General features: G+C 33.5%; 1 protein-coding gene across 2 annotated transcripts in view; it reads right to left on the reverse strand.

The window, feature by feature from the left end:
• Positions 1-12249, reverse strand: part of LOC133675315 (uncharacterized) — an 81782-nt gene that overhangs the window by 2733 nt on the left and 66800 nt on the right. Inside the window, exons 1-3 of one of the 2 annotated variants that reach the window (XM_062096658.1) lie at positions 1101-1692; positions 796-951; positions 526-573 (exon numbers count right to left, since the gene is read on the reverse strand). In XM_062096658.1, coding sequence (XP_061952642.1) covers positions 526-573; positions 796-951; positions 1101-1653 — 757 coding nt within the window. In that variant the 5' untranslated portion in view covers positions 1654-1692. Of the gene's footprint in view, positions 1-525; positions 574-795; positions 952-1100; positions 1693-12249 lie in introns of those variants that run through there. The other variant, XM_062096657.1, reaches the window with a different exon arrangement.

Genomic DNA, 12249 nt, shown 5'->3' on the forward strand with positions numbered 1-12249 from the left:
GATGGGCGGTGTTTTTTTATTTAAAAAAAGATATTTTCTAATGTTCTATCCATACTGTGATCTGCATGTAGGCTATCTTCTCTCCTATCTTTTCAACAATTTCCCCAGTACACGCATGTGTTTTTGAAAGGATTAATGTCAACATTTTCAAATGCTTTTTAGAAAGATTATAGGGTGGTTCTTATTGTACTTATATTCGGGTGGACAGTACTAGCCCCCCGTAGGGAAAACGATAAACCCAAGCTCGAGACTGGGTCAATCCATCGGCCCGCTCTTGCGGTCTACCTCCCAATCTCTAAGTGCAAGGCCGATGATATTTCTTGCTTGGCAGCAGGAAATTTCGTCCCTCGACGAATTACTATAGGCATTTACTGAGGATTTTGTTGCATGAGCAGTACGGTTGTTGTTTATACTTGCTCGATTTCAAAACCACAAGAACCAGGGAGCATCATCAGTGGAAAATTATTATTATCAATTTAATAGTTAAGCTGTCCAAGATGGCAAAATAATTTCAGTCTTCAGTACCTTTTTTACTCCGGCTCTGGTCGCCATCACCATTTGCGGCGGAAAGGCCTGCAAAAAACTCACAACTTAAGTCAAATCAAACCTTCTGGGATTTAAAGTAGTGTAAGCAATTTAACATGTTCAAAAAAAATAAAAACTCGAGAATCAGTGTTTAATCAGCCGGTTAAACAGCTTGCCTTGAGAGCAGATGTTCGAGCTGGGGTTAGCTTATTAACGCTGATAATATAAATAAGTAATTAAATAGAAGAAAAAATGTTGCATCAAACATACAACAGTAGAACAAGTTCGTAATGGTGATTCGGCGCAGTGCATATCCACTCTTGAAAGCACTAGGAATTGCTGCAAGGACATGAAGACAGGTCATTCCCTGATCGTCCTCCATTTCATAAAGTGATGGATCCAGGTTCAGCAACGTCAGAGCAGTGTCTGCATTAGAAAGTATAATGTCATTTTACTTTCTTTTTTTCTAGTAAATTGTAGATTTAAGTTGTACCTAAAATGTGTGGGGATGAATGTGTGTGCTAGATGTCTTAAGAGTCTCGTTTGAGAGAGAATAAAAGGATTAAGAACAAAACCAAAGTGGTGTCCTTGGATGGCAGCATGAAGAATCGGCTTTAAATCTCCTCTCTTGCAGTGATCCTCTGATAGCTTTCCCCCTGGGATTTGGCCCGTTTGTCCGGCTAAATGCTCCACTATTTCTTTCTTACCACATGCAGCAGCTCTATACAATGGAGTCTCCCCAAGCGCGTTTTTAGTCTCAAGTTGCATTGAAGGATGAAATTCACCGTGTTCTTTAGGGGTAAACTTGAGCAAGTGCTCTACTGCTTCCATATTTCCAGCAAAAACTGCTTCATGAAGAACTGTATTTCCATACGCGTTCTTTTTTGTACAGGGATTCCCGAGCATTGGATTTTTTTTGGCAATATCAAGTAGAGTTTGAAGCGGCTCAACCTTTTTGCTATACACTGCCAGGTGCAATGGAGTATCTTCCGAAACCGTTACTGGAGACATCACGTACATATTACTGCTGCCACTGCAAGCACGAATCATCCTATCCCAGTCTTCTTCCAAGGCTGCTAGGTAGACATCCTTCGCTACAGTTTTATATGTCCTCTCTATTTTTTTCATTTTTGTCTACCTTAAAGTACCTCTGCAATTGCTTTAATAATTAGTCCTTCAATTTCAAGTCTTTATATATTATTTTTTTTTAATTCATCAAATTTATTTTTCTTTTCAATTTAACTCTTCAATAAAAAAAATTATTTCCTTCTAATTTTTTTTATTTCAGTTTTTATCCTCATTCTTTTAATTATATATTTTTTTACTTCATATCATTTTGTGTAATTGATTTTTTTTCCCGATTTGATCCTTCAACATTTGATTTATTGGGGATTAAGTTTCGCAGTTTTTCAATGTATGGTGTTTTTCAGTCTAATAACTTAATTCACAAGTTTAAAAAGTTAACATGGATCGACATTTTTTTAACTTATTTTTTTTATTTTATTTTTCAATATTAGTTTTTTTTTAAGATAAGCTTTGTGATTTTTTTTTTTGACGGAGTTATTTTAATTTCATGAATTAGATAATAAGTTTTACCGGTTAATCCATGCACTGTTTAACACAGCATAAAAAGGGAAGCAGTGAAGCATGCAGGAAAAAAGCAACCATCTAATTCTATATCATCATAGTTCTAAGAATAAAAACACACGGCTTTAAATGCTAGAGCAAATCTTCACTTTGAGAATGCATTGACCAAGGGATTTAAACAAGTCAGGAGTAAGCATTTATTCTTACCTCCCTCAGCCTATCCTTCACAATGTCGAATCGTCAGGTTCGCTTCTCTGCGCCTCTGGCTTAGGTTTCCTCTCCTTAATCTTCTAGTCCCACAGATTTTTGAATCCTAATAAATTCTGCGACGTTACAGCTTTAGAAAAGGATCGATCACTTTTTAACCTGTCCCAAAAAAAAAGAAGAGAGCCTACTGAAGCAAGACAAAAATAATAATAAATAGTAGTAGAGTTGACTGGGTAGAAATCCTCGTAAGTGTGTTTCATAATGATTTTAATGCTATATAACTTAATTTTTGACAATATTTTTGACAATATTTTTGACAATATAATGCGATTGAGGAGGTGTTTGTAAATATGATTATAATTTTGAAAAAATATATATTTTTTTAGAAATATATCAAATTAAATAATATTTTTTATTATTTTTTAAATAATATTTTTAATATCAACATATCAAAGTCACCTTAAAACACTATAAAAAATATTAATTTAAAATAAAAAATAATTTTTTACAAAAATACTTTTAAAATATAACCACAAATATACTTTTAATTTTAAAACATATTGAGTTCTCCTTGAAAAAAGGAAAAAGAGAAGGCAATGATGCCTGTAGAAGAATATCAAACGGTCACTTTAGCATTTTAGATTCTTTTTACTCACTTTTTCTGGGACGGGTAACTTTTTAGATTATTTATTAATTAAAGAATAAGAGGCATGTGAAAGCATCGTCAGGGGAACAAGAACAACAACTTTCGTTCACTTATTACACGACAAATATCTTGCATGTCTTTCCAACAACGCGCATGTTCAAAGAAATGAAAAATACCAATAGCTTGACTTAATTAACAATGCCTTTTGCCTTAGTTAATAATATTTCAGTCAGCACTGTACCACATTTTTTTATTATGAAGTTGGAATTGGAATATTAACCTTTCGTGTTGAATGCCTCACGTGGTGATGAGTTTTCCCAGATGTGCTGGAGCCAAGACCGCACAAGTGAAATATATAATGAAATATTAATATAATTGAGGAAGAATTTAAAGACAATATTATTTTATATTGATGTAATTTAATCTGGATTAACATGTGAGATTCACACTCTAATTCATAAACACAACCACAAAAAAATATACATGTTGGGCAAGATGTGTCTTTCTTTTCTCGTTCCTCTTTTTTTTTAGGGGGGCTTAATTGGACCTTAATGAACTTTGAATAAAATGATATTGGGACTACATTAAATAATTAAGAATTAAAGTATCGTGTATTATCATGATACCTTCCAAATATAAACAAAATTCACATTTCTAGTGTGTTTAGAAATATGGTAACTAAAAACAAAAACATGTTGAAGGCTTAGGTCAGTTAGGTGGGCTATAGCCCAGCTTCAAGTTTAAACTTGTACATACTCCATTAAGGAGAGGTCTACACAAGGATGTAACAAGCAACTCAGCTTGAAGTTGGGATAGTTCTCGTCAACCCAAGAAAAGCTCGTAAACATTGGCTGGCTATGGTGGGCTAGACATTTTATTTTTACTTTTTTGGTAGAAAAGGGGGCTTAAGCCTAGAAGAAACAGAAGAAAGAGATTACATATATATGACAGAAATGAGGTAAAGGTAGGCCAGACGTTTAAGATTTGAAGATGATATTGCCTAATTAATGTGATCTATGAGAAGGAAACTATGAGAAAGTGCTTCCATAACGGTTTTTCAAGTTCGTCAAACCTGCAGGGTTCTAATTTAGACGATTTGTATGAGAAAAATGGAACAAGAAATTAAACAACTCTGGAAGTCACATGATCCCAAAAGATATTTTGACCAAATTAATTAATTTTATGCGAGGGCTCCAACTTTTACTGGAGATTTAGTATTGTCACAAAGTCATTGGGTTGAGTGTTTTTATCTTTTCAGTTTTTTTTTTTTGATAATCATCGAGAGTATATTGAGAAGGCCATAAAGCGAATAGCCAAAGAAAAATACAAGCAATATAAAAAAGAAAAAAAAAAGAAAAAAAGAAAAAAACTGATCTATTACAGCAAACAATAAGAAAACTACCTAAGATTTCTTATTACACCATAATTTGATGCCATCAGAAGATTTTAAGAGGTCATTTCCTGTATAATTAAAGTTTGAATCTTGAGTATGCAACCAAATAGCAACCCGATGAAGGATGGTGAAGAAACAATCAAACAAGTTTATAGTTCCCTCCTCAAAAACAATTTTGTTCCTCAGTAACCATATACCCCAAATAGTACTACTTGAAATTAATCTCCAAGCTGATCTTTGGAATTTGCCATGAACCATTTCGGGCCACTGCAGAAGTAGCAAGTCAATTGTTCTCGGTAAACAACATTGGATACCCCACCAATCCAAAACTTTCATCCAAACACTCCTAGAAAAGTTACAATGTATAAAAAGATGCTCTGAGGTTTCCAAATTTGAGTTGCAAAAGACACATGAAGCTTGTGTGGCAGACAAAACAGTCCGTTGATGGAAAAAAGCTCTTCTACTAACTTTGTCCTGTACTGTCAACCAGAGAAACACCTGAACTTTCGGAGGGGCCCCTTTAATCCAAACATTGGCTTCGAAGACTCTATCAGTCGCAGAGGAGGTATTGTCAATTAGGGTGCAACACGATTTAACTGAGAAGCTGCCATCAGAATTGCATGGCCATATAAGTTTGTCATCTTTTCCTTGGCAAATTATCGTTGGCTCCAACATTGAGAGCAAATGATGATATTGTTGCTCTTCATAAGATAAGAGCTTCCTACGCCAAACCAGATTCCATCGCCATTGATCTTTCAGTTTTATTTTTAACCATGAAGCTTGGTCAGAGACAATTTAATATTTTTGTATAAATAAAATAATATTTAATCTGAAAAATTCAGTTGTGCTAGTACCTAACGCGAACACGCCTAGATTCTTCCGTACTCTTTGGACGATATGTACGACACCGTCTAGCGGCAAAACTCCGACTTTCACAATGGCATTTTAATCATTGCAGTTTTGCCTTCATTTATGATCAACGCGTAAAATATATTGGGTTCTGCATCGATGGTTTTTTTCCTTCCTTCTTTCTTCTTTCCTTCTAGATTTTAGAGCTCACCCTTACACATTTTTAAAATAACCCTTCAATTTATTTATCTTTCAATTTTTTTCCTTATTCATTTTGCTGTTATAAGCTGCCGACTGAGTAGAAGCAGAATAGAAAAAGAAAGAAAAGAAAAGGTGAGAGAGAAAGAGAGAAAAGTAAGGGAAAAACATAAAAAAAAATCTAAGGAAAAAGAAAAGAAAAGTAAGAGAATAACCTTGTAAACTTACAAAGTCCCACTTATAAAACACTAATCTAAGAAAGAATCAAGTGAAGGAATGATGAATTGAGAGAGGGAAAATTTAAATTACTTTATTTTTCAGTTGACTTGAGATTGTTATTTTATCCCGGTTGAGGGGTTGTTACAATATCGATTCAAATTCGATTATAGATGAATTCTATTCCACAAAATATCGAATGATGTAACTTCAATAGTGAGTTTATTTTTACTTTCACTTCAATTTTATGAATTTTCAAATTTATTTTTTTAATATTTTGGATAGTGTATTTGAATAATTAAAACTTTACTCTAACTTCACAAATTCATGTACATGAGTTAATAATTGATTTTGAAAAACAAATTTATATATTTGTTAAGTAGCTCAGGGTAGGAAAAATTCCTGGCTCCGCCTTTGGTGGTAGCGGTTGCTTGTGAAAGTGCTTTTAATTTATTCCAAAACACATCAAAATAATTTTTTTTTATTTTTTCAAAATTATTTTTGACATTAGCACATTTAAATGATCTAAAAAATAAAAAAAATATTAATTTAAAGAATTTTTTTAAAAAAATACTTCTAAAACACAATATCAAGTACACCCATGCTCTTAATTTTTCAAAATCAACTAGACTAGCACCGATATCCATAAATCTTTCAAAACTTACGTGAGAAATTATTAAATATGTTAACAGATCCATCCCATCTTTCATCAAAATATAAAGTTTATTTTGAAAATAATTCTTCGTATTTCCTAGATTATTAGTTTTTCTTATCTATCCTTGTAGGAATTATTTTAATAATAAATCTAATATTTTTAATGAAATAGCGTACCAACATCATTCTGAATATAATAATATATAGCCTAATCCCAGGGACATTGGATTCCTCACCTCTAGTCTTCTATTAATTTGTCATAGTTTACTGCAACCTCCGTATTTTTCCCTCCTTCCCACGTCCTCAACACCCGAATATTTTTAGATTTAAACAAGAAAAAAAATTAGCGTAGCCAGTTAAATTTTTTTTGATAAAATAACATTTTTTTTTATGATCAAGTGAAATAACAAATTAGGCTAATATTTATTAAATATATATCTCTATTTTTAAGTGTGATAAGATAATTATCACGTTTTAAAATAACAACATTTAAACATTTCACATTTCTAAAATGCCGCAACTTAACATGTAGTCTCAATTATAATCATTTTGCTTAACTAACTAACTAGTTGATCTAGATATATGAACTGGTTGATTATTTTATGCAAAATCTATAATTTTATAGATTTTTTCTTCCAAATATGTTCTAGGAGTGTGAATCATGTAGTTAGACTTGCAATAACCGGTGATTTTATGTAGTTAGGTATGAGTCTGCCACAACTAGATGAGGATCTGTCATAAACAGATTATGTGGATAGCCTGACAAATATATTTACGAACCAATGAAACAGGTCTAGGCCTAAGAGAAGGTCTAGACGCGCCAAACCAGAATGATGACTATAAAAGACCATAATTTTTTATTCAACCAATAGATCGCACTCAAACTTTTACAAGAGTTTTTGAAGAATGTTTCCTCAAAGTAACTATGAAATTGCTACTACGACCATTAGATTTTTAGATTTTAAAAAATCATTTTGGACTCTTGATTTTGATAGTTTTGTGTTTTTTATTGTTATTTTTGGAATTAATTGACTAGATTAACTAATAATTATGAACCGATGAACTGTTTAATCCTTAATTTAACTAAAGTTGTGTTTTAGAAATGTAATATTTAATTAAACATCACAATTTAGAACTACAACATCGAAATTTATGCTATTTCACCCCAAAAAAAAATAATTCCCGCTAAGTTAATTAGCCGTTTGTGTGTGCTAATTACCCAATTTGTTGAATATTTTTTTGGCTCCATTAGGGACACTAGGTGATGAGACTTGGGAGAAGTTATAGGCTTGTCGGTAGTGGCTTTGGATTATATGTCTCACAGTGATGAATTTTTTTGAGCAAATGGATTTCCCGATCTTGAACAAAGATTTATATATTTATTATTCCTTCTCCTCTTTTCTTATACTAATATTATAATTTTTGTTTTGATTTTGTTTTATCTGTTGTTTTCGTTCATCTTTTACTTTGTTAGGGTCAAATCGAATTTGAAGCGCCACATCAAGCTACTGGGAAACAACACAGCACAAGATTCAATCTTGTAGAATTCAATTATTGTTTTTAACCCATGATCAATATGCCTCAAAGTTTGCTTCATAACTCCCCCACGTAAGGTTTTTAAGTAAATTATTTTTATAAATTAACTAAAACACAAGGGCAAGTTGACAACTTTTTAGATTATTTATTAATTAAAGAATAAGAGGCATGTGAAAGCATCGTCAGGGGAACAAGAACAACAACTTTCGTTCACTTATTACACGACAAATATCTGCATGTCTTTCCAACAACGCGCATGTTCCAAGAAATGAAAAGTACCAATAGCTTGACTTAGTTAACAATGCCTTTTGACTTAGTTTTGAATATTTCAGTCACCACCGTAACATATTTTTATGAAGAAGTGGTATTTGTTAAATTAATTTAGATTAACATAAAAAAAACAAACATAAAAGAGAAAGAGACTGGAATTCTCATTTAATCTATTTATTCTCAAGTAATGGTTTTAACCTAAATACAAAGTGATTATATATAGGTTAAATTGAAAATATTATTTTACCTTTAATAAAGAAACAAGATAAATATATATTTCTTAACATCCCCCCTCAAACTCACAATGCGGCAGCTACAAGCATCGAGAGTTTGCCAACTAGAAAACAAAAACGAGAAATGGATTGCGACTTGGTAAAGAAATCTGCAATCTGCAAGGAAGAAGAAACAAAAGGCAGAGTAATGGTGTCATGCTTAAGATGATGACGAGTAAGATGACAATCGATCTCAATATGCTTAGTTCGTTCATGAAAAACCGAGTTGTGAGCAATCTGAATGGAACTTTGGTTGTCACAGTACATAAGAGTAGGATGAGAAAGGAAAACTTCCATATCCACAAGTAACCAACGTAACCAAACAATCTCTTTGGTAGTAGATGTCATATCACGATATTCTGCTTCAGTGGAGGATTGAGAAACAATAGATTGTTTCTTGCTCTTCCAAGAAATAAGAGAATCACCTAAAAAGATACAGAAACTAGTAATAGACTTGCGATATGTGGGATCACTATCATGATCAGCATCAGAGTATGCACGCATCTCCAAGAAAGAGGTGGATGAAAGTAAAAGACTCTGGAAGACTGTATCTCAAAGATATCGCAAAATACAAAGAATGACTGCCAACTGAACAGTAGTAGGAGAAGCAACAAATTGACTAATAATATGAACAACATATGCGATATCTAGACGAGTAATGGTGAGATATACCAAACTCCCAACAATAGTACGATATAAAGTAGGATATATCAAAGGTAAACCATCAGAAGAAGAATATCTTGCGTTAACTTCAATGAGAGTATCTACAATCTTGTTATTAGTAAGTCTAGCCCGCTCAAGAATATCTGCAACATATTTTGATTGGGAAAGAAGGTAACCTCTAGGTGAGTAAGCTGTCTCAATACCCAGGAAATATCGAAGAGAACCCAAATCCTTCATTTCAAACTGTCTAGCCAATTCTGTCTTCAAAATTGAGATACCATCAATGTCATCACCAGTAATAATCATGTCATCAACATATAAGGACAAAATGATATGACCTGCATCAATGCACTTAATAAACAGGGCAGAATCATGACTACTAGAATCAAACCCAAGAGATGAGATCACAACAGAAAATTTCTCAAACCAAGCACGAGGTGCTTGTTTGAGACCATATAATGCTTTCTTGAGTTTATAAACATACCCAGAGTCATGTGAAACACTAGGAGGAGGCACCATATAGACTTCTTCTTGAAGATCTCCATTCAAGAAGGCATTTTTAACATCAAGTTGTGAGATATGCCATTGACGAACCGAAGCTACGACAATAAGAGTATAAATAGTAGTCATTTTTGCAACAGGGGCAAATATCTCCTCATAATCCATACCATACTGTTGAGAGTATCATTTTGCAACCAACCTAGCTTTGTATCACTCAATAGACCCATCATAATTAGTCTTGATTTGTATACACCCAACGACAACCAAAAACACTCTTACAAAAAAGTAGAGGAACCAAATTCCAAGTATTTATCTTATGCAAAGCATAGAGTTCCTCATCCATAGCTTGTTGCTAAAGAGGATCAAGAATGACCTCTTTATAGGAAGAGGGCTAAAAAAGACAATGAATAGAAGCTAAAAAGGAAGTAAATGATGAAGAATAACAAGAATAAGCAAAGTCTGGTAGTTTTGTGGACTTATAAATACATATGGATTGATGTAGAGGTGGATCCACAATCTCTGACAAAGCTTGGGGGGCTATAGATGAGAATGGAGTTTCAGGTGTGTTGGAGAGTACAAATTAATCGAACATAGGAAGGGGTACCTGAGGTACTAGGAACCTGAGATGATAAACTACCAAAATCCTCAGAAAAGGGATCTATACGAATAATATCAGATCTAGTCAAGGTATGAGTAGTGGATGGAATAGAAAAGAAAGGTATATGTTCGAGAAAGACAATATGATGAGACACATAAAGTTTCTAAGTTATTGGATCAAAACAACGATACCCTTTTTTACCTTCACCATAACTCAGAAAGACACAAATAGTAGATCGAAACGATAACTTATTGCGTTCTGTATGAGGTCAAAGAACGAAATAAGTACATCCAAAAACTTTAAAAGAGGAATAATCGGGGACAAACCTATATAACTTTTTAAAATGAGACAAACCTGAACTATGAGAGGATGGAATGGTATTAATCAAACTTACATCAGTAAGGACAACTTCTCCCCAAAACTCAATAGGAACAAAAGCAAACAACAAAAAAGAACGAGCAGTTTCAATAATGTGCCTATGTTTTCTTTCAGCAACAACTCAGAAGTATTTGTACATGAAGTTTGGTGAATGGTTCCATCTAAGGCAAGTAACTGACAAAATTTGTTAGAAGTGTATTCCTCACCCAAATCACATTTAAAGCATTTGATTACAGTAGAATGTTGGGTTTTCACAAGAGCTCGAAAGGATGTATATATCTCATAGAATTCAGAACGTTGTTTTATTAAATAAACCGAACAATAACGAGTATGATCATCAATAAGTGAAACATAATATCGAGACCCTCCTTTTGTAGCAATAGAAGAAGGTCCCCATACATCAGAATAAATCAAATCAAAAGGTGAAGAAGAAACATAAATACTTTGATTAAAAGGTAAAGCGGAAAATTTTGCTAGTTTACATCCACTACAATAAGAAATATCGCAAGTGTTCAAATTTTCTAAAGCTCATGTGGATGCCAAAAACCTTAAACGAGAAGATGAAACATGACCTAGATGAGAATGTCATAAATAAAAATTAGAAGATGAAGGACTCAAACGAAAGGAAGACAAATCAACAGTAGTAGTAGCAACAACAGTGACAACTGACACTTTTAACACATCCAAAATATATAGTCCATTCTCCCTACAACTTGTCCCAATCAGCTTCTAAGACTGTAGATCCTATACAAAAAAAAAATAGAAAACATGACTAAATAATCATTAGAATCACATATTTGACCAGCAGAAGCAAGATTTAATTTGAGTTTCATAATAAGATAAACATTGGGGAGAGACAAGTGAGGCGTGACAATAAAACCAACACCTATTAAGGACATGAGAGTGCCATCATCAATCATAACATGAATGGAGGATGAAAGGGACACAGAGGTAAAGGATGAAGAATCTTGAGACATATGATGTGAAGCACCATAATCCAAGACCTATTTAGAATATGACATACTTGAGTAACTATGAGGCAACTGACCTACGGAAGGAGAAGCGAACATTGCTTGTGACTGTAAGGAGAGAAACTTCTGAAATTGCTCAGCCAGAATACTAGGATCGTTGATAGAGCCTGATGAAGCTACTGTTGCAATATTGTGGTGTTATGGTTTATAACCATGAGGTGGTCTATAAGCATTAGATTATGACTGGCTGCCATGCTTCTAAGCTTGATTATGTTGTCTCAACTTGGGACACTGAGCCTTCCAATGACCTTTCTGCTTACAAAAACTACAATCGTCGAAGCCAACCCTTGTGAAAGGCTTATTCTGATGACTAGAGAATGGCTTAGAAGGTACTACTAGGATAGAAGGATTGGAAGTAGAAAGAATTCCCTTTTCAGAATAAGATTGAAGGCGTATTTCTTCAGCCTATAACTCACTGACAACAGAATCAATAGAAGGCAATGGAGAACGATGTAGAATTGAACCTCTAAGTCCTTCAAAATCATTGCGAAGTGTTGTTAAAAACTATACCAATCGTTGCTGCTCTCTATGTTCAATATAGGCACCACATGCCTTTAATTCTACTGATTCTGTAAGAGCCAACTGATCCCAAAGATTTGTCATAGCAGAATAAAACTCCTGAATAGTCATATTCTTTTGATGAAGAGCTCGTATGTCATTCTCTAACTGATACTGCTTTGCAAAATTTGATTGCGTGAATAACCTTTGCAGATGATCACAAACCT

This window comes from Populus nigra, chromosome 16 (assembly GCF_951802175.1).
Source record: "Populus nigra chromosome 16, ddPopNigr1.1, whole genome shotgun sequence".
Lineage (NCBI taxonomy): Eukaryota > Viridiplantae > Streptophyta > Magnoliopsida > Malpighiales > Salicaceae > Populus > Populus nigra.